Source organism: Acomys russatus, chromosome 21, assembly GCF_903995435.1.
Source record: "Acomys russatus chromosome 21, mAcoRus1.1, whole genome shotgun sequence".
NCBI lineage: Eukaryota > Metazoa > Chordata > Mammalia > Rodentia > Muridae > Acomys > Acomys russatus.
Window position 1 is genome coordinate 20,449,526 of NC_067157.1, and position 22,917 is coordinate 20,472,442.

Genomic DNA, 22,917 nt, shown 5'->3' on the forward strand with positions numbered 1-22,917 from the left:
ACTTTTAACAAGGAAATCGTTTTCATTGTAAACTATGCTGTAGACATATGTAGCAGGGGTCTAAAGCTAGCAGTCCAATTGTATAAATGCTGTAGAGACAGAAGAGGGTCTTGGAATCAGTTAAGAACAATAATACACTATTATATCCACAACAAAAAAAAACCTCTATTGATACATATATTCTATAACTAATATTTATCCCAATCCATTTTTCTCTTTCTCTTTGCTCTCAGAGTTTGTGTTGATGTTTCCAAGTTATTTCCCAATTGTAGAAGACTATGGTCTACATTACTATTTCTGACATTGCGTTTTCCTTTGAAGACTTTTATTGATGTATAAAGGAAAAGTAGCATTACCTAAATGCTAATACTAATAATTTAAAACATCTTGTAGTTGTTTCAAAACAGGGTTTCTCTGTGTAACCTGGACTCATGTTGTAGACCAGGCTTGCCTCAAACTCACAGCAATCCATCTGCTTCTGCCTGCTGGGATTAAAGGTGTATACCACCACACCCAGCTAATGTAAAACACTTTTACAGGCTGGTCAACATGCTTAGGAGTAAATGGCAATTTACAAGAAAACATGAAGGCAATCTCTTTTTCTTTAAACTTAACAAATGATCCAAAAAACAACTGAAGTTTTTGACTTGAATGATGTGACTGTGCCCTAGTTCTTCCCTCTTGAAGAAAGTATTTAACTTATTTTTGATTTGACAGGAGGCACAGACTTTGAATTTTAAAAGATTTTGGATCTTAAAAGAGACTGGCTATTTTAAAAAGATTAAATTTTTAGTTGTTTGAATGTATAAAGATTGTGGGACTTTTAAATTTTGGAATCCTGTATATTGTGCTGTTACTGTTAATATGAGATCTTGGGGATCAATGAGAAAGGAAAGGTTGTGGCTTAACAGTGATGTGTTTGTGTGTCAAGTTGACAAGAGATCAGTTGTGCTGGCTAGCTTTGTGTCAAGTTGACACAATCTTGAGTCACTCGAGAGGAGGATGTCTCAATTGGGAAAATGCCTCAGTAAGATTGGGCTATAGGCAGGCCTGCAGAGCCTCTGCATCAGCTCTTGACTCCAGGTTTCTGCCTGTCTGAGTTCCTGTCCTGACTTCATTCTACAATAAAGAGAGATATGGAAGTATAAGCCAATTAACCCTTGCCTCCCCAAGTTGCTTTGATGCTGTTTCATCACAGAAGTAGTAACTCTGACTAGTACAACCCAAAACAAGCAAGTTTATCAAAATACTTTAGAAAGCACAAAGAGCAGAAAATAACAAAGAACACATCAACTAATCAAGTTTCGCCATATCATCTTAATATTAAGAAAATATTACAATTCTCAGCCAAATAGATTCTAAATTAAAAGGTTAATAGATTACAGATGTCTTAAAACATCCATGAACAAAATAAAATTTTATGGGTTACTTCAAAACCAATGTAATGTCTTGTATGTAGCATGGAGTCTTAATAAAACTATTTACCAAAATAGATAAGTAACTCAATCCACCTAGACAAGAGAATATTCAAATCTTTGATTATTTCTTTTCCTCTATTTAAAATAGATGTATCATGGGTTGAAAGTCTACCACAATTAACCAATTAGCCAATCAATTTAGGGATGGGACATTTACCTGAATATGCAACTGATGTCATCTTTGGACAACTTGGTGAATAATAGATAAGTTGAGTAAACAAGACCAGCAGATTTGTGAGAGATACTGAATCTTTACAAAAGAAAAGAAGAAGTAATTTGTAACATGCTTACATGCTAAGAAACATTTAATTCATTCCTCTCACCAGTAAAGATTACATCACAGTTCTATGTAAACCCAGTCTGAAGAGGGCTACGGACCAACAGGCATTACTACAGAATACAATGCGGTCCGAAGGCGGTGCCTAGGCCACTGTCTTGCACAGCCATCTCTTTGGAGCTGATCTTTTAAATCCACAACAAATGCATGACTCTCATTATGGCTTTTTAAGTTAATTCAATTACGGTAAGTAAAATTCAGCTCAATGTGTTGGTTCAGCTAACTTTCTTAGTACAGTAAACATGGTCAGCCTTTTTCCCATCAAAGACTAGGAAGTAAGTAAGTTAAGCTTTGCACTCAAACATCTCTATCACAAGCTATCAAGTTGGATATCATAGCACGAGTCAGCCATACACAACCAACAAATAAATGGCAAGTGTCATTGTCTACCAATTAAACCATCAGTATTTAGTGTTCGTGTTTTCCACATGCCACAAAATAGTCTATTTAATAGTTTAAAACCACGCTTAGCTCACAAGGGTACAGACAAGAAAGAAGACCCCAAGTTAGGCCCAAAGCTACACTTTACCAAGACTTGCTACAGAATCTTTCATTAAAACATTCAGGAAAACCTATGAAATTTAAAGTTGATCGCTGGTTTCTGTCATTTTCAAACACAGTTTTGAAATGAGCTGTGATTCTTTATAAAGCAAAATACAGTCATTTAAAAAAGAACATAACGTACTAAATTTATTATAGATGAGAGGCATATAAAGTTGAGTACCTGAAAAAATATCAAAGGAAATTCACTAGTGTTTCTAGTTCTATAAAAGTCAGCAATGCTATATGAAATAGTACACCCTTAATTGAAGATTTCATGATATCCCCACACTGTCTTAAACTATAAGACACAGCCTTGAGCATTGTAAGAGAAGTGCATAACACCTTGTCGGTTCTCAAGGAGCTCAAATATTAAGGCAAATAAAACATCTAGACAGGAGGGCTCTCCATGAATAGACTTTGTAACAGTATCAATAAACTACCGTTCTTAGGATCAGATTTTGAAAGGCTGACAAGCTAAGAATGGATTTTCCACTTTTAAAATGTGTGAGGGGCCCTGAAACCCACTTTCAGATTTAATTAAGTTGAAAGACCCACAGGACCCACATAATCATGTTTATATGACACATTATAGTACAACTATACAAAGCAAAATCAAAAACAAAGGCCACAGAAGACAAAATCCCCAGCAAAGCAGGCAGAAGCTTGCGAGGGCCTCTCCCGAGGGATCATGCAGAACACATTCAATTCCTTCAAAGTAATCTCACTAGAGATGCCGTGCTCATGGTTCTCATAGGAGGGTAAGCACAGAGATACCCTCTGTCCAGTACCTATCAAAATTTTAAACTCTCAAAAGCAAACCTGGTGTTCAGCATAAATGGTAATGCTCATACAAACAGTATACAAACAATGAAAGTGCCCTTACCAGTCTGAGACTAAAATGACTCCAACTCCCCATATGCCAGCCAAGATGCAAACCTGCAAGCAGGGCATTCTTGGGGCAGGGTCCCCTTAGGCATACTCTGTTGGCTTTCTTGCACAACCATAAACATGGTATATTATTCACCATGGACAAAACATTTACTGTCACTTTTCAAAAAATTTGCTGAACTCTTCTCTATCCTGTGTTCTTAGTACAGATATAATTTCTTAGGAGAATTAAAGATGATAACTGGTCTCAATTTGCTAAATTAAATAAGACGGTGTAAAAATAATATAGTAATACATAATATGATACTCTCCCCAACATCATCCTATGTGCCGACTATATTTTGTGAACTTGACACAAAGGTAGAGTCATCTGAGAGGAGGGAACCTCAGGTGAGAAATACCTCCATAAGATCAGGCTATAGGCAAAACCGTAGGGCGTTTTCTTAAAGTGATGGATGTGGGAGGGACCAGCTTATGCTGGGTGGTGCCATTTCTGGGCTGGTTGCTCTGGGTTCTATAAGAAAGCAGGCTGAGCAAGCCATGGGGAGCAAGTCTATTAGTAGCACCCCTCCATGGCCTCTGCATCAGCTCCTGCCATGGCTTTCCTCAGTGATGGACTTAGAAGCTTTCAGGTGAAATAAACCCTTTCATCCCCAAGTTGGTTTTGGTCCTGATGTTTTATCACAGCAACAGAAACCCGAACTAAGATGGAAATTCCCATGTTGTCATATTAATATCAAAGTACAAACCTTAGTATAACTTTGAGTCTCACAGTCTTTTAAAATTCAAAAACTTTAAAAGTTTAATCTCCTTAAATCTGCAAAATCCCTAAAATAGCCAGTCTCCCTAAAATATCTATGGCCCCTCTAAAATATCTAAAATCTCTGTAAGGTTCCTAAGCCTCTCTAAAATTCAAAAGTCTCTCGACTGTGGGCTCCTGTAAAATAAAAAATAAGTTACATACTTCCTTGCTTCAGAGAGGACTGAGTCACAGCCAAATCAAAGCACAAGGATGACCCAGCAGTGTACAAAGATCAGGGTTTGATGTATGGGGCCCAGTCACCATCACCGGGCTCCACAGGGCTCCTAACCCTAACTCTCACCACAAACAGCTTGCCTCGGAGGTTCAGGATGGCTCCACTCCACACTGCTGTTCTCTTTGGTAGTTCCATGGTCCTAGTGTCTCTGGAACACTGCAGTGTCTCTGGCAGCTGGGCTACACCTTCAATGGCTTTGTCTAGCCTCCCTTTCAGGACTCTGACCCTGCCACGTGATGACACTCCTCAACGTCTCTCCATGACTCCTTCAATCCTGGGGCTTCTACTGTTAATCAGTCTTCCCTTTTGCCAATAGCTTCTCCGTACTCTGACAGTGCCAAGCCTCACCTGCTCTGCATAAACCCCTTGTGCCTTCCAAACCACTACCACCCAGGTGACTCTCGCTCATTACCAAGTTGGAGTACCAGCACAAGGTACAGCTTTGGCCACCTCTGAACCCCAGCTTCTATGTGCTGACCCTGAGGAAACACTTCTCAGAGGGTGTTGCCTCAGGGATGCTGGTCTCTTCTTAATCACAACTGATTCTTTGGTCCTAGCTGATCACCTGAGTGAAGGTTTCTCTTCAGTGATTCTTAGTTCAAACTATCACTTAAATCTGCCCCAGCAGAATCTTCAAAGGACTCTGGACCTTAACAAGCCAGGCCTCTATTGTCTGCGTTCTGCTCAAGATCCTTAGCATCTAGGCACCCACAGAACATCGCACAGGGCTTTCAACACTCAGTGGCTCTTCAAGCCCAAAGCCCTTCCACAATCCTCCTCAAAACAATATGCTCAGTCCTGTCAGAGCAATACCCCAAGACCTAGTACCAATTTCTGTCTTAATTCGGGTTTCTGTTGCTGCAATAAAGCACCATGACCAAAACTTGGGGAAGAAAGAGTTTACTTCACCTTAAAGCTCCTAAGTTCATCACTGAGGAGAGCCATGGCAGGAGCTCAAGGTAGGAGCCTGGAGGCAGGAGCTGATGGTACTGCTAATAGACTTGCTCCCCATGGCTTGTGCAACCTGCTTTCTTACAGAACCAAGAACTACCAGCCCAGGAATGGCACCACCCAGCACGAGCTGGTCCCTCCCACATCCATCACTATGTAAGAAAATGCCCTACAGGTTTGCCTACAGCCTGATCTTATGGAGGTATTTTTTTTCAGCTGTGGTTCCCTCCTCTCAAATGAGTCTAGCTTGTGTCAGGCTGATGATGATGATGATGATGATGATGATGTGTGTGTGTGTGAGAGAGAGAGAGAGAGAGAGAGAGGAGAGAGAAATGAAGGAAGTAAGGGAGGAAGGGGAAGTGGGAGGGAGGGAGGAAGGAAGGGAAAGACAAAAAAGAAAGAAGAAAGAACAGAAATAAAAAGAGTAACTATCAAGCATATCCTAGGATTATAAAATTTCATCATCATTGATATAATTATTCCATTTTCACAAACAGAGAAACAGAGACACAGAGTGAGTGGCTTCCTCAAAAGGTCAGAGACAAGCTGCAAGCTACCCAGAAGTTTTATAAGGTCTTCTAGTTTTATACCCAGAATTGAATCATCAAGTATGTCTAGTCTAGGGTTCTGAAAAGAGAGAAATAGGAAAAGAAGTAAATACAGATATAGTAATAATAAGCATATACTAACACTAAAAAAGAAAAACAAAAAGAAAAATCTCAGAAGTGCTAATGACTAAAAGGAATGTAGCTAGGTGCCTGTGCTGGCTACTTTCTTTTGTCAACTTGACACAAGCTAGAATCATCTGGGAGGCAGGAGCATCTATCAGATTGCCTGTAGGGCAAGTCTGGGGAGCATTTTCTTGTTCGGTGATTCATGGGGGAGAACTCAGCCCATTGTGGGTAGTGCCACCCCTGTGCAAGTGGTCCTGGGGCGTCTAAGAAAGCAGGTGGAGCAAGCCATGAGATGCAAGGACAGTAAGTAGCACACCTCCAAGGCCTCCGATTCAGGTTAATGTATCGAGTCTTCAAGGTTTCTATAATGAATCCCTTCCCTGACTTCCCTTCATGGTAGACTATAAGCTGTAAGATGAAACAAAGCCTCGCCTGTCAAGTTCCTTTTGATCACAGTATTTAATTACGGAGATGGAGAACAACCTAATATAGTGCCGAAGCAGACACTGTGGTGGTCTGAGAACGTCCCCACAGGCTTCTAGGCTTGGGTGCTTAGCCATCAGGGAGCGGCACTACTTGAGAGGGATTAAGAGGTCTGGCCTTACTGAACAAAGTGTGTCACTGGGAAGGAGCCTGTGAAGTTTCAAAAGCCCCATCCAGGCCCAGTGCCACTCTTCCTGCTGCCTGCATATCTGGATGTAGACCTCTCAACTCCTTCTCCAGCACCATGTCTGCCTGCATGCTCTCATGCACCAGCCCTGATGATAACGAGTAAACCTCTGAAACTGTAAGCCAGCCCCAATTAAGAGTTGCCACGGTTATGGAGTCTCTTCACAGCCATAGAACCGAGACCAAGACAGACAGCAAGCCAGGCTGATAAATGTGGACCTGTGTGCTGTAAACCTTATCATGTCTTTTCCTACTCACTAGTCCAAGTTGCACCTACCTTTTCTGTTCTTCAGCTTTATGGGGAATAATCTTCTGCCTTGTGTATAGATCAGCAATCTTCCTAAAAGGCACAGTGAGTGAATGAAATAAATATATTGCAATTCTTGTCCTGAGTAGTAGAAGCTCTTTTGCTTGTTTCCTAAAAAGAGGAGCAAACAAGATTATTTATTTTAATAATATTATATTTCATAAGACTTGTCTTCAACTCCTCACCTGAAAATCAAACACAGTATCCTCTATGTTAGAGAAACTACTGGTATAAATTTTAAACATTTATTTTCTTTATTATTTCCTATAATATTTTACAATAGATCTGAGGGTCAGTAGTTATTATAAAATTAGAAACAACTGTTGAAATACCATCATATTGCCAGAGTTACCCAGCAGTAAAAACAGGCGTCAAGAAAAGGTGGGAAGAAGTCAATAAGAAAAATGTTTAATTTTATGACTGTGTTGGTTTTAGTTGTCAACTTAAAAGAACCTATAAACCACTAGGATGAGAATCTTAATGAGAAATACCTAGTCCATGCTGCCTTGTGAGCATGTCCCTGGGAAATTGTTTTGATTGATAACTGGTATACAAAGACTATGGCCATTGTGGGTGGTGTGGTTCCCTAGGCAGGGGTCCAGAAGAATAAAAAGAAAAGAGCAAACTGAAGCAAGCAAGAAAGGATATGTGTTTTTATTCTCTCTGCGTAATTAGCTGTGGAAGTGATATTTTAAGCTCCTGCCTTGACTACCCTATAATAACAGACTGTAACCTGGAACTGTCAGCCAAATAAACCCTCTCCTCACATCTGTTGCCTTTGGTCACAGCAACAGAAATGGAACTGGAGTAAGCACATGAAAAGCCAACACAGATAAGTCTATGGAAATATTCCAATGTTGAATAAGCTCTGGAATACATTTGACATGGCTCTGGTCCCAACATTCTGAATAAAGAATATTCCATTTGTACTACATACAGTAGGTCATATTGATTACAACCATGTTTGCAACTAAAGTTAGAATCTCTAAAATAGGTATTATATATATATTCTCCATTCTCCATTCATTTACTCATCACGCATATACTCAAGGTATATTATATATCAATTTTACAAGATTCTAGTCTACTTACTGATGTGTAGAACTACTCAGAAGGACTAGGAACATAGCAAAGTCAAGGAATTTCTTACTTTGAAAGAACAAAGAATTGAGTTTCATCCCCAGAACCCATTAAAAAAAAAAAAAAAAAAAAAACCCAAACCACACAGCAACACAAAGGCATGATAGCATGTGTCTATAATGGCAGCTCAGGGTCAATGAGACAGTATGGTCTTGAGGGTCTGTGCCTTCCAGGTTAGCCTGCTCAGCAAACCATGTTCAAAGGAACTAAAAACCACAGTTTGTCACATCAATGAACCCCTTTCTAATACTTTTCCTTGACTACCTGACAAAAGCAACCTAATTACAAAGAAGTTTATTTGTACTCCTAGTTCAGGAATATTGCCCATCATGGCAGAGAGGGCACTACTAAGACAACTCCTGTGGATGCTTGCTCATAACCTGGTGTGCATTTGCAAAGACAGCTCACTCCAGAATAGGATAAGGCTCTAACCTTCAGGTGACACTTCCTAGCCACACTCTCCTTTCTGGTAAAAGCCACCTCCTAAACTTTCCACATCCTCCAAAAGCAACACCTCCAGATGAGAACCAATAGTTAAGACACATTAGCCTCTGGGTGATGACATCTACATCCAAGCCAAAGTAACATCTAGCCAGATTATAAACTAATTCAGAGTAACTGAGGCAGAGAATCTAAATTTATGACCTTACTACCAATATGGAAAATCCTCTCTGTTCAATACCTTGAGTACCAAAAATAGTGGAAGGCCATACCAATCCAAAGTTAGCAAACTACCGGAGAAATGAACAGCATTTGGAAATAAATGGCAAAAGAATAAAGTGAAACAACCTGAAATGCAAATTCAAGAAAAAGCTAATACAATAAAAATGAGGATGCGCGCGTATGAGGTGCAAATTTAATATCAACAAATTAGAAAATTTAACAAATATGTGAAGTAACACAAATTAATTATGAAAAAATAAAGTAGAATTTTTATGCTTTCTCATCTACTAAATGCATCAGCTTTTAAAATGTTATCTTAGAAGATTTTCATCGCTTTGAGCTTAAGAATTTACCCAACAATAAATTATAAAATATCTTAATATTCTTGAAAAAACTTTTTTGCTTAGAAAAACAATATAAAAACAATAGGATAACAAAAGCTATCAGATTAATATCTTGAGCTACAAAATGTAAGAAAAATAGCCCGAAAAACAGGTGAAACAGGGCTGGAGAGATGGCTCAGCAGTTAAGAGCATTGGCTGCTCTCCCAAAGGACCCAGGTTCAATTCTGAGCACCACCGACAGCCCACAACTCTCTGTAACTCCAGTTCCAGGGGATCTGACAGCCTCACACAAGTAGACAGACATACATGCAGGCAAAACACCAATGCAGACAAAAATGAATGAATACTTTTTAAAGAAATTTCTTTAAGAAAAAGAGAAGCAGGTGATGCAAAGTAAAAATGTTGAGCATCTAAGATGAAGTTAGCTGCTTTATAATAAAGAGGCATCACTACTGTGGTCACTGTGGGTGAGGCAAGCGGAGCAGAAGTAAATAACAAAGGCACTGGTACTCAAAGGAGCCGAAGAAAAACAGATCACACATGGAAGGAAGTGAGAGCCATGTTATGGAGCTCATACTGAAAATCAGTGGACAAAAACACAGGGTGAAAGTGTCATACACATACACACACCAAACAACAACAACAACAAGCCTGCGTATTGTGTAGCTCTTGCTCCTACCAAGCTTAAGTGCCTGACTAAATGAAATATTACAAGGAAATGGCTATAATGCACAAGTGTAGTTTTAAGAAGGGAAGCTAAAAATGCCAACGTTAGCAAACCAGGCAGATATCAGATAAATAAGGACATAGCTAAGGGCTTTGGAAAAACAGGAACAGACAAAATTGAACACTGATACACAGAAAGAAAAAATTATGACCAGAGCAGAAATTAATGACATAAAAAGTGATGATGAGACAAAGAGTTGGTGAATTGGTTCTTATTTTTAATTTTTTGATTATTTATATATTAGCTCTGTGTGTATGTGTGTGTGTGTGTATGTGTGTGTGTATGTGTGTGTGTGTATGTGTGTGTGTAAAATGAGCATAAGTGCTAGCATTTGTGTACTACCTCACTGTGTAAAGGTCAGAGAACAACTGACAGCAGTGGGTCTCTCCTTTCACCATGAAATCTAGGGATTGGATTGAGGTTACCATGGCTTACATGAGTTGTAATTTTACCCCTTTGAGCTATCTCATCACCCTAAGAGTTAGTTGTTTGAAAAAATGAAAAAGATTGGCTAACTCATAGCCAAATTAATCAAGACTAAGAAAATCCAAATTAATAAAATCAGGGATTAAAAAGAAAATAAATAACAAGAAAATTCAGAATATCATTATAACGCATATAAGACCTAAAAGAAATGAATAAATTTCAAGATAGACATAACCTGCCAAAATTGAACTATAATGAGATAAACAATATTAAAGTTGTATCTTACTTTATGTGGATAGATGTCTCATTAATGCCTGGTGTACTTGGCTAATAAAAGAGGGCATCAGATTAGCTAAAACTAGAGTTAGGAATGGTTCTGAACCACCATGTGGATGCTAGGAACTAAACCAGGATCCAGTGCTCTGAACCTGGGTGGGCCATCTCTCCAGCCCCAAGGTAAACAATTTTATATTAAGATATCTATAGAAAGCAATGAGTTTGAAACAGAGAATAAAGTCTCCCAGCTAAAGCAAGTCTAGGCCCACATAAATTCACTGTTGGATCTACCAGACCTTTCTGGAAGAGCTGCCAGTGCTTTTCTAGCTACTCAATAAAAGAGAAAAAGAACTGCTATCAAACCCCTTGTACAATGGCAGGATTATTCTGATGCCCAAGTCTAATAGAGACACAAGACAACAAAAAGAACTATGGACCAATCTCCCTGGTAAACAGTGTATGAGAACCTTACAAACTGAATTCAGAAACAGGAAGAGATCACTCATGGTGACCAAGATGACTCCACTCCAGAGACACGGGGATGGCTAATATACCATATAAATGAGCTCAAGGGAAATCACAAAATCTTCTTGATGCACTTGAGGCTTTTGACAAACTACAATTCCCTTTCATGACAGCAGTCCTGAATAGAAGACAGAGAGCAAGAATAGAAGGAATACATCTCAACAGAGCAAAGGCTACATACAATGGCCTTGAGCCACCAACTATACTAAGTAGGGGGAACATGAAAGCATTTCCACCAAGATCAGGAACAAGATGGGGTGTCTGTCCACTTTTTCCAACTATTACACAATAGAGTATTTGAAGTATTCACTAAAATAATAAGACAAGAGAAATAAAAAGGATAGAAATAGAAAAAGTCAGTGTATCCTTACTTGCAAAAATAAGGACAATACATAGAAGGCATCATAAGAAAAATTTTCGATCTGCTGAACACTTTCACCAATATGACAGGACATGAAATTAACGTACAAAATCAAATAAAAAATCAGTAGCAGAAAAACTCGCTGAGAATAAAATCAGAAAAACAATTCCATTCATAACCACCTCAAAAAAGAAAAAAAAATCCCTAGTTATAAATTGAACTAAGAACGTGATTGAGGTCTACAATGAGAACCTAAAAACACTAAAAAGATTGAATATAAAATGAAAATGGCTATGCTACCAAAAGCAATCTGCGGGTTCAATTCAATTTCCATCAAAATTCTGGCATCATCTGTCACAGAAATACTTAAAACAACCTCAAAAGTCACATGGAAGTACTAAAGACCCTAGGGAGTCAAAGCAATTCTTATTTTTAAAAAAAAAGTCTGGGGGAACCTGATTTCAACTTATCCTGTAGAACCACAGGCACAGAACCTCATGGTACCAATACAATTCAAATAAATATAAGCACCTCATTTTTTTTACAAAGGGACCAAAAGATACACACTGGAGAAGACGGCCCCTTCAGTAGCAGTACACGGGCTACTGTTGTCTCAGATACAAGATGAAACTGCATCTTTATCGGAACAAAAATAAACAGACAAAAAATAATCATCTCAAAATGGATCTAAGATCTCAAAACAGTACCTAAAGCTCTGAGACTGCTAAAGAGTAAAAATTGGGGAAGACACTCCAAGATATGCATTTCTCAATAGGACTTTTGTTTTCAGGAAACAAAACCAACAACCAACAAATGGGGCCTCGTGTCAAAAATGTCTGTACAACAAAGCAAACAGCAGATAGCACAACAGGTGGAAATCTGTGCTAGCTACACATCAAAGAGATGGCTAATATCTAGAATATACACTCCAAAAACAAAACAGGAAATCAAACACCCCAATCAGAAAGTGAGCCAATTAAACGAATGACAGTTCTCAAAAGGTAAAACAGAAATGATCAAAGAATGTATGAAAAATGTAGCCTCACTTGTCATCAGAGAAGAGCCAACTAAAATCCTCCTCGCCCAATCAGATGAGCAGGCATAAAGGAAATGAATAATGAGTAGGAAAGGAGAAATGGCTCAGCAGTGAAGAGCATTTGTTGCTCTTCCGGGGACCTTAGTTCAAATCCCAGCACTCACAAGGTAGCTCACAACCATCTATTAACATTAATTTCAGAGAATCCAATGCCTTTTTCTGGCCAACACAGGCACCAAACATGCATGTGGTACACAGACATACATACAAGCAAAACATCCATACATGTAAAAATAAAAATAATAAAAAGATAGCAAGGTAGTACCAAACTCAGGGGAGGCTGTTAGTAAAAGGGGGCCCTAAAATTGTTGCTGGAAATGTAAATTAGCCCAGGCACTATGGAAATCAGTATAGGAGTTTCTCAAAATACCCAAAACAAGAATATCATAAGATCCAGAAATGGCATTCCTGGGTGTTTGCCCAAAAGAACTCTCGGTCAGTGTACAACAGACATGTTTATACATCAAACTTATTAAGATACCATCCACAGTAGCTAAGTTACAAAACCAACCAAAGTGTCCAACAACAAAAGAATGGAAATATATACACATATACACATGTATGTGTGTGTGAGACAAAATGTTTTCAGCCACAAAAAAATATGAACTTTTACCATTTTGAGGAAAATACATTTAACTAGAAATAATCATAATAAGAAATTCAACCAGTCTTGGTATGTCTTCTTTCATTTTTGGTTCCTAGATTTAATATACATAAAATCATGCAAATATAACATATACATCTAACATATATATCATGTATATACAAGTACATACATATGTGTGTTTGTATATACATATATATGTATTATATGTGTGTGATATTAAAGCAAAGACCAAATAATCTAGGGGAAAAAAGGAGAATGGGGTGGAAGGGGAAGGGAAAGTAGAGGGATATGATAGAAATAAAATGTGCTTACCACATAATATATATGTACAAAAATGTCCTTACATAATACAGTACTATATACGATGAATAAAATAAAGCTTTTTAAAAAATAAGATTTTTAAGAATTTTAAGGCATTAGTAAGCTCTTTTAGTAATAAGGTTAGCCATTTTAACATCTGTAATAGAAGAAAACAACACTTACCACAATGCTTTGAATGTCCTAAAATTTCATCAGCTTTCATAGCTTTACACAATTCCAAGTACTGAACACACTGCTGAACTGCTGTAGTTATCTGATTTAAAAAAAAAAAAAAAGTACATAAAAACAACTGATTAGTTCCAGAAATACATCGTCTCTGTGTCCAAAATTTCAAAAATCAAGGCTATTAAAGTCTAATGACATGGCGGGGCATGGTGGCGCACACCTATAATCCCAGCACTCAGAGAGGCAGAGGCAGGTGGATGTCTGAGTTCAAGGCCAGCCTGGCCTACAAAGTGAGTCTAAGACAGCCAAGGCTACACAAAGAAACGCTGTCTCAAAACAACAACAAAGTCTAATGATATGTATGTATACACCCAGACTACCTCAAAGAGGACGATGAGCATTAAAGAACCTCTTTATGGAGATGGATTCGAATGTTGCAAACCAGCCACTGAACAAAATGTCCTCGTTTCTACCACAGACAGAAGTCTACCTAAAAAACAACAAGTTTGGATGTAGACAGAGTCGATGGCAACTCTGCCAAGACAGGGTAAGCAAGTCCTCAATAGTTCCTGTCTCACAAATATGTCTGTCAGATATATTGGGCCAGAAGGCTAAAGATGATACTCCAACGTTATAGAGAGTTTTGGGTGACTGCTCAGGTAGCAAACTGCCTTTGTCACCTTCTCATTTGGGAAGCTACTAACCGCACCCCCTGTGTACTCAGGTAATCAAGTTTATTCCTTCTCAAGTCTCTGATGGGGTTGAAGACCAGATAGTTTAGTTTTTTTGTTTTTTGGGTTTTTTTCCTTTTTTTATTAAACATTTTTTACTTTTTACATATACATTTATATTACTACACATATATACAATAAACTACCTATAGCAAGAAGACAGATAGTTTAATTTTATAATTAAGCTCAGTTGTCTAGGGATTAAGATGTTTTTAGGTCTAGATAGATGTTTTAAGTTGATAATGACGAGATATGATATTGATTTACATTCAGAATTTTAGATGCACCAAAATACAAAAGATGCTTTCTTCAAGGCTGCCAAATACTAATAGCCAAAACACTAAGAATGTTAACATTTATATAATTCCTGATTGTTTCATGGTTCTTCTTGCTGCAGATAGTTTATTGTATATATGTGTAATAATATAAATGTATATGTAAACAATAAAATAATATTTAATAAAAATTTTGAAAAAATACTATATGTAATCCTATCACTGAGCATGCTAACTTTAAAAATTGATTTAAGAAAATGCAAATTGAGAAAAATCACTCCTATAATTGTTAAATAATTGTTAAATTTTAAACTACATGTGTTAAATAGATGGAACAGTGGTTAACAGCACTTGTCCTTACAGAGGACCAGGTCTGTTTCCCAGCACCCACATGGTGGCTCACAACTAAACCTCTACAAGCAGCAGGTGGACATATGACGCACAGACACACATGCAGGCAGGCATATATAAATTTTAAGAATAATAAAATATGTTTATAGAAATAAAATACCACTCTTATTTCACAAGTTCTGCACACCTAACAGAACTACTCTGTGCTCAATATCATAAAACTCTTCTCTCAGCTCCCTTACTGTGGGTCTTTTATTCTAAATCACCCAGCAAAACGCCAAATGGACCAAGCACTTGCTTCCACCTCAAATATCAGAATCTCAGAAAACTAATTTTAAAAATTTCAAAGATCAAAGTCACAATAAAAAATGATGAACATTCTTGTTGCCCCCAAAAGTCTCAACTATCATGTCTCCGTTCTTCACAGCAGAGAATTCCAACTGCCTTCATCACAGACATACTTCTTTTTAAGTTTATTTTATATTATTTTATATTTATATATCCATATATATTTATATTATATTTATTCATATTATTTTGTGTATATGTGTCTGTGTGGGTTTCTGTGCACCATATGCACGCAGGTACCCTGAGAAGTGAGAAGAGACTACTGAATCCCTTAAAATGGACTTACAGGCGATTGTAAGCTGCCATGTAGGTTCTGGAAAGCAATTCTCGGATCTCTCAAATGCGCTTAACCACTGAACCATTTCTCCTGCTCCAAAGACATACTTTTTATCGATGCCTTTTAATTCTAATTTCTGAACAAAATAGATACCCTCAGTAAGATAAGGGCTGGTGAGAGCTGACCCTGGTGGTGTAACACTGTTGGTGAGCAGTCTCTGGTGGGTGGGGAAACCTAGAGTAGAAATGAATAGGGACTGAAAATGTAAAGGTCCCAAAGAAACAGATAACAGAAAGCAGCGGCTGGTGTGTGGTCCTGGAGCAGGACCTCACTCTTCTGGTGGGTAGGCTATGGTCATGTGGAGGTTCTTTTTCTGTTATTGCTGTTGTTTAGTTAATATTCACAAAAATTATAAGAAGCTTTCCACATACCTAAACTGTTTCTACAAATACTGCTGTTCACATGGCACATCGGTTTTCAATCTACTAATCTGAGATCTAGAACCAAACCCAGTAAGATAATCTGAGCACAGAGTCCTTAACTCACATTATCACAAGCCAATGCTGGAAGACATAAACTGGCCTGTGATAACTCAAGGAGAAAAAGAAAGCTAGAAACTTACCCTTTCACATTCATTAGGCACCTGAATCTTTTCCTTTTTATTTTGTTCCCTTCCATTGTAATACATGACAAATCCACTTCCACCTTGCCTAAACCAAACTTCAGAGGGCCAGATCTATGTCCGATGAGGTGTGTATCTTAAACTCAAGATACCCAAACCAATCACATCTGAGCAGCAGCATCTTTCCCAGAAAGTGTCCTTTCTCCCACTGTGACATTTACCTCAGCTAAAGGCATTAATGAATCCATTATCCAAGTCTTCACCAGCTGCCCTTTCAAAAGCCACAGCCTCTAAATCCTGCTCCCTAAATATGGCATCGCTAAACCATCTTGTATCCCAATTCTCTGTCACTGGCTTAACTTACACTTTTATCATCTTTTTCTTAGCTTACTGTCCAGCCTCTTAACTGTCACTTTATGCTGTAATGCTTCTCTGTAGTATACTCAACCTATTTTCTGACAAAATGCAACTATCACCTAAAGTGATTTAAAATAGCAACTGCTTGAAATCCTGACATTCACAGTTAAATGGATAGAGCTAGAAAAATCATCCTGAGTGTGGTAACCCAGATCCAAAGGTACAAAATATGATATGTATTCACTTAATGTGGACGTTAGCTCTTAAGTCTTCAATAAGCAGGCTGGATCACCACAGAGTACAGAGTAAGGAGCTAGGGAGGTGGGAGGGCTCTTCCTAGTAAAGGAAAATAGGCTGAATAGTTTTTGATGACTGGGGGTTGCAGGCGGGTGATGGAAACTGGGATGGGAGGATAAAATGAGAAGAGGGAGAGAAGGAATTAAGAGAGGTAATAGGGGGAGGGACAGCCAAAACTAAGGACCAATTAAGGGGTTTTATGGAAGCCTGCTACAATAGGACTTTCTTAGAAGTAAATGCACACCTGAAAGTAATCTAACAGGAATCACCACATAATGGGAAAGAGAAAGCCCCAACTAAACATCTTCTAGTGTCAGGAATCTGTTACATCTAATTGAATTCATGGCCAAAGGGTCCCATGGAAACCCCAAAACCATTCATGCTATTGCTAAAACTATTGGTTCCTCTCCACAAACTGATGGTAAGGCCCCACTGCTGAAGACAACACCTACATAACTTAACCAACATGGGGAATTCGAGCTGGTTCCTACTTGGAGCCTTTAATCTTGCTGACTAGTGTTTATGGTACAGGAAGGTATTCGCACACTATCCGGGGAGAAACGTAACTAGCCAGCTACAAACCCTTTGATGTACAACAGGACCCTGCCCAAAAGATATGTTGGGACACTAGCGACACAAAAGTTGTAGGTGTAACTATGTTAGCTAGTTTTCTGTCAACTTGACACAAGCTAATGTCATCAGGAGGGAGCTGCAGATGAGAAAATGCCTCCATAATTAATGATAGATGGGAGAGAACCTAGCCCACTGTGGGTGGTGACACCACTGGGCTGACAGTCTTGAGTTCTGTAGGAAAACAGGTTGAGCAGGCCATGAGAAGCAAGCCAGTAAGCAGCCCTCCTCCATGACTTCTCCATCAGCTCCTGCCTCCGGGCTCCTACCCTGTGTGAGATCCTGCCCTCACTGCTTTTGATGCTGAACTGTGACTGAAATAAACCCGTTCCTCCCCAAGTTGCTTCTGGTCATGGTGTTTCATCACAGCAACAGTAACCCTGACTTGGAAAGAAACCCATCAATGTATGATTAGATTTAAGGCCAGCTCCATATGAAGTAACCCATACCTAACACTGCTTGGGTGGCCAGAATCCTGAGGCCAGGGGCCCGGGAGAAAACCAAATAGCACTGTTCTGCTAAAGGAACCCAGCAATAAAGTGACGCCTAGCAGCAGTCGGCGATACTCATAGATCAGTGGCTTGTTCAGCCATCAGCAGCGAAGCTTCCTGCTACAGTTGATGGAAATACATACAGAGACCCACAACTGGACAAAAGCACAGAGTGAAAGACTTCGGAAGACTCAGTCCTAAATGGGATGTCTCCGTTAAAATGCTCCCCTCGGGGCTCAAGGGGGAACTCTGCAGAAAAAAGAGGCATGACAATACTACAAGCCAGTGGGAACAGATGACACCAAGGAACCAAGGCTTTCTAGACACAACAGGACTGATGCACATATAACCTACCTCACAGAGACTGTGGCAGCATGTACAGCCTGCACAGTTCTAAGCCAGATGAAGTCCCAGCACTGAGAGAGGAAGCCCCATTCCCTAACCCAGAAGCTATCTACATCTGGTAACCAGCCACAAAGAAAAAATTAAGTTTTCTCCAACAGTCTCACTGGGTGAACAAAAAACAGTTAATGGCAGGCCCCGTGCCTAGCAGGAGTTGACCAACACAGAATAAACTCTTTGCACTGTGGTTGTGAGCCTACCCTTTAGAGGCTGACCCATCTCTCCAGCCCCCAAACAAACTCAATAGTATTTCATGAAGAGATTTTTAGTTGTTTGTTCTTTTTTTTTTACCATGCAGTTGCTTTTTATGACATTTCTGTGTGCAAGTCTCCGCATCTACGTGTTTCTTTTGCTTTTGGTTTGGTACCTTTTCTTTCTGGTCATTTGTTTTGTCCTATTCGGGTTTGTTTTTATTTTATTTTATTTTATTAGATGTCTATTAATTTTCTAATGAAAGATAGCAAAAAAAAGTGAGTAGTTTTTCTACTTGTTGACATCCAGTTAGACCAGCACCATTTATTAAAGATACTATCTTCTCTCCATTGTATGGTTTTGGCTTCTTGTCAAAAATCAATTGTCCACAGATGTATTGGGTTGTTTCTGGGTCTTCAATTCAATTCCATTGATCAACCAGCCTATTTCTATGCTAGTACCATGCAGTTTGTTGTTGTTGTTGTTATTGTTGTTGTTGTTTGGGGATTTTTTTTTTTTTGCCTTTTTTTTTTATTAATTTATTCTTGTTACATCTCAATGGTTATCCCATCCCTTGTGTCCTCCCATTCTTCCCTCCCTCCCATTTTCCCCTTACTACCCTCCCCTATGACTGTGCCTGAGGGAGACCTCCTCCCCCTTTATATGCTCATATGGTATCAAGTCTCTTCTTGGTAGCCTGCTATCCTTCCTCTGAGTGCCACCAGGTCTCCCCCTCCAGGGGACATGGTCAAATATGAGGCACCAGAGTATGTGTGAAAGTCATACCCCACTCTCCACTCAACTGTGGAGAATGTCCTGTCCATTGGCTAGATCTGGGTAGGGGTTTGAAGTTTACAGCCTGTATTGTCCTTGGCTAGTGCCATAGTTTGAGCGGGACCCCTGGGCCCAAATCTGCCTATCATAATGTTCTTCTAGTAGGTTTCTAGGACCCTCTGGATCCTTCTACTTTGCTATTCTCCCATGCTTCTCTCATCTAGAGTCCCAATAGGATGTCCTCCCCTCTGTCCCAGTTTTCTGGTAAGTGAATACTTTCATGGGACATGCCCCTTGGGCTAGTATGCAGATATAAGTGAGTATATACCATTTGATTCTTTCTGCTTCTGGGTTAACTCACTCATTATGATCATTTCTAGCTCAATCCATTTGTCCACAAATTTCGGGAATTCCTTGTTTTTAATAGCTGAGTAGTATTCCATAGTATAAATGTACCATGCAGTTTTATTATGGCTGCTCTATAGTACAGCTTAAGATCAGGGATGGAGATTCCTCCAGAAGATCTTTTATTGTACAGGATTGTTTCAGCTATTCTGGGTTTTTTGTTTTTCCATATGAAGTTGGGAATTGATCTTTCAAGGTTTGTAAAGAATTGTGTAGGTATGTTAATAGGGATTGCATTGAACCTATAGATTGCTTTTGGTAAGATGGCCACTTTTACTATGTTGATTCTCCATGAGCATGGGAGATCTTTCCATCTTGTGATGTCTTTTTCAAGTTCTTTCTTTAGAGACTTGGAAGTTTTTTTTCATAAAGGTCTTACACTTCTTTGTTACAATTATATCAAGATACTTTGTGGGTATTTTTTGGCTAATGTTAAGAGTGTATTTTCCCTAATTTCTTTCTCGGTCTGCTCATCATTTGTATACAGGAGGACTACTGATTTGTTTTTTTTTTAGTTGATTTTGTATCCAGCACTTTGTTGTAGGAATTCCTTGAGAGAATTTTTGGAGTCACTTCTGTATACTATCACATCATCTGTGAATAGTGATACTTTGACTTCTTCCTTTCCAATTTGTATTCCCTTGATCTACTTTGGTTGTCTTATTGTTCTAGCTAGGACTTCAAGAACTATATTGAAGAAATACAGAGAGAATGGACAGCCGTGTCTTGTCCCTGATTTCAGTGGAATTTATTTGTTTCTCTCGTTTAGTTTGATGTTGGCTATAGGCTTGCTGTCTGTTGCCTTTATTATGTTTAGGTATGTGCCTTGTATCCCTAATCTCTCCAAGACTTTTAACATGAATGGGTGTTGTATTTTGTCAAATGCTCTTTTTTTTTTTTTTTTTTTTTTTTTTTTTGGCATCTAAGGAGGTGATCATGTGGTTGATATGATGGATTACATTGATGGATTTCCATATATTGAACTATGCCTGTATGCCTGGGTGAAGCCTACTTGGTCACGGTGAATGCACAAAACTAAAGTCCAAGTGAAGTGGATTAAAGACCTCAACATAAAACCAGACATGCTAAATCTGTTAGAAGAAAAAGTGGGGAAGAGCCTTGAGCTCATTGGCACAGGACACAAGTTCCTGAACAGAACACTAATAGCTCAGGCTCTAATTAATAAATGAGACCTCATGAAACTGAAAAGCTTCTGTAAGGCAAAGAACACTGTCAACAGAACAAAGCGACAGCCTACAGACTGGGAAAAGGATCTTAACCAACCCTACATCTGACAAAGGGCTAATATCCAAAATATACAAAGAACTCAATAAATTAAACACCACCAAAGCAAATAGTCCAATTAAAAATGGGGTACAGAGCTAAACAGAGAATTCTCAACAGAGGAATACTGAATGGCTGAGATACACTTAAAAAAAATGTTCAACATCTTTAATCATCAGGGAAATGCAAATCAAAACAACTCTGAGATTCCATCTTACACCCATCAGAATGGCTAAGATCAAAAACTCATGTGACAGCAGATGCTGCTAAGGATGTGGAGAAAGGGGAAAACTCCCACTATTGCTGGTGAAAGTGCAAACTTGCACACCACTTTGGAAATCAACCTGGCATTTTCTCAGAAAATTGGGAATACTGCTACCTCAAGACCCAGCTATACTGCTCCTGGAAATATACCCAAAGATGCTCTATCACACAACAAGGACATTTGCTCAACTATGTTCATAGAAGCTTTATTCATAATAGCCAGAATCTGGAAACAACCTAGATGTCCCTCAACCGAAGAATAGATAAAGAAACTGTGGTACATTTTATACAATGGAATACTATTCAGCTATCAAAAACAAGGAAATCTTGAAATTTGCTGGCAAATGGATGGAACTAGAAAAGATCATCCTGAGTGAGGTAACCCAGACCCAGAAAGACATGCATAGTATAATCTCACTTATAAATGGATATTAGCCCAACATAGATGTCCTCTGAAACTCTACCCAGCAAGGGTTCAGGACAGATAATGGGACTTACAGCTGGACTTTGGGTAGAGAGCTGAGGGTTGTATGGAAGAATGAAGGAGGGGCACGGAAGGCCCCGGCAGGGTCAGGAGCTCTAGAGGGAGACCAGCAAGGCTAGAGGATCTGGCCCCAGGGGGCCTATACAAACAGATGCACTAACCAAGAGCAATGCATGCAGAAACCTAGACCCATGTTCAGACCCAGCTGATGGGCAGCTCATGCTCCATGTGTGTGGGCAAGGGGGGCAGGGGGCTCTCGGGTTCCTGTGATTTGATCACTGCCCCTTGGTGGGCAGGCCTTGTAGACACACCGAGGAAGAAGATGCAAGTTATCCTGATGAGACCTGATAGATTGTGATCAGACAGTGGGGGAGGAAGTCCTCTTCTGTCAGAAGTCTAGGAGAGGGGAATAGGATGGAAGAGGGAGCGAGGGTGGAAACAGTAAGATAAGAGCAAGGGGATAACAATAAGGCTATAATGTGAAAACACTATAATAAATTTTAAAATGCAACATAATCCATACCAACCCTCGCTTTGGGGTTCCAGGTAACACACATCTCTAGTAGCTCATGGTTATGAAGTAGCTTTGAAACGAGTATGTATGTATTATATAAATAAAAGACGGCTCATGTTTCAAATAAAAATAAAAAGAAACAGAAACAAAGAAAAGAAAGGGAGGAATTGAGGGGTGTTTAGGAAGAGAAATCCTAAATAGAATGTTTCACTAAAATGTGTTTAGGAATATGCTTTTCCTAATACCCTTCACTGTGAAAGAACAGAATATAGTTTCTTCAACTGAAAACACAAAGCATTACCTCCAAAACAATGTTTCTCACAGTTCAAATTTATTACTTAATGCTTCAAACATCCAGAAACTTACTGCGCCTGCAGCCAAGTTTCCACTTCACTAACCACTTCAAAGTCTTCTATTCTTTCTATTTCTTCCCCTAACTTTTAACTTTAACTACTCTTTGTTGGAAAAAAGTAGAGTAATAATAACATGAAAAAATTTTCATGACAGAAAAAAAATCAAAGCAGACAGCAGACAGACAGGGTGAACGTAGACACGAAAGAATCAAGTTAAGATTTGCCTAGTCCTTGCGCAGACAGACAACACTTTGCTCTCCAACACACTGTGCTATGCAATTAAACATATAACCAAACTGTTCATTTCATTGTTGTTGCTCAGACAAGGTGA

General features: G+C 38.9%; 1 protein-coding gene across 1 annotated transcript in view; it reads right to left on the bottom strand.

Annotated features, from left to right (window-relative positions):
* Tbc1d32 (TBC1 domain family member 32) overlaps positions 1 to 22,917 on the bottom strand; it is a 196,755-nt gene that overhangs the window by 134,031 nt on the left and 39,807 nt on the right. Inside the window, exons 11-13 of the mRNA XM_051164597.1 lie at positions 13,533 to 13,623; positions 6,855 to 6,995; positions 1,636 to 1,728 (exon numbers count right to left, since the gene is read on the bottom strand). Coding sequence (XP_051020554.1) covers positions 1,636 to 1,728; positions 6,855 to 6,995; positions 13,533 to 13,623 — 325 coding nt within the window. The remainder of the gene's footprint in view (positions 1 to 1,635; positions 1,729 to 6,854; positions 6,996 to 13,532; positions 13,624 to 22,917) is intronic.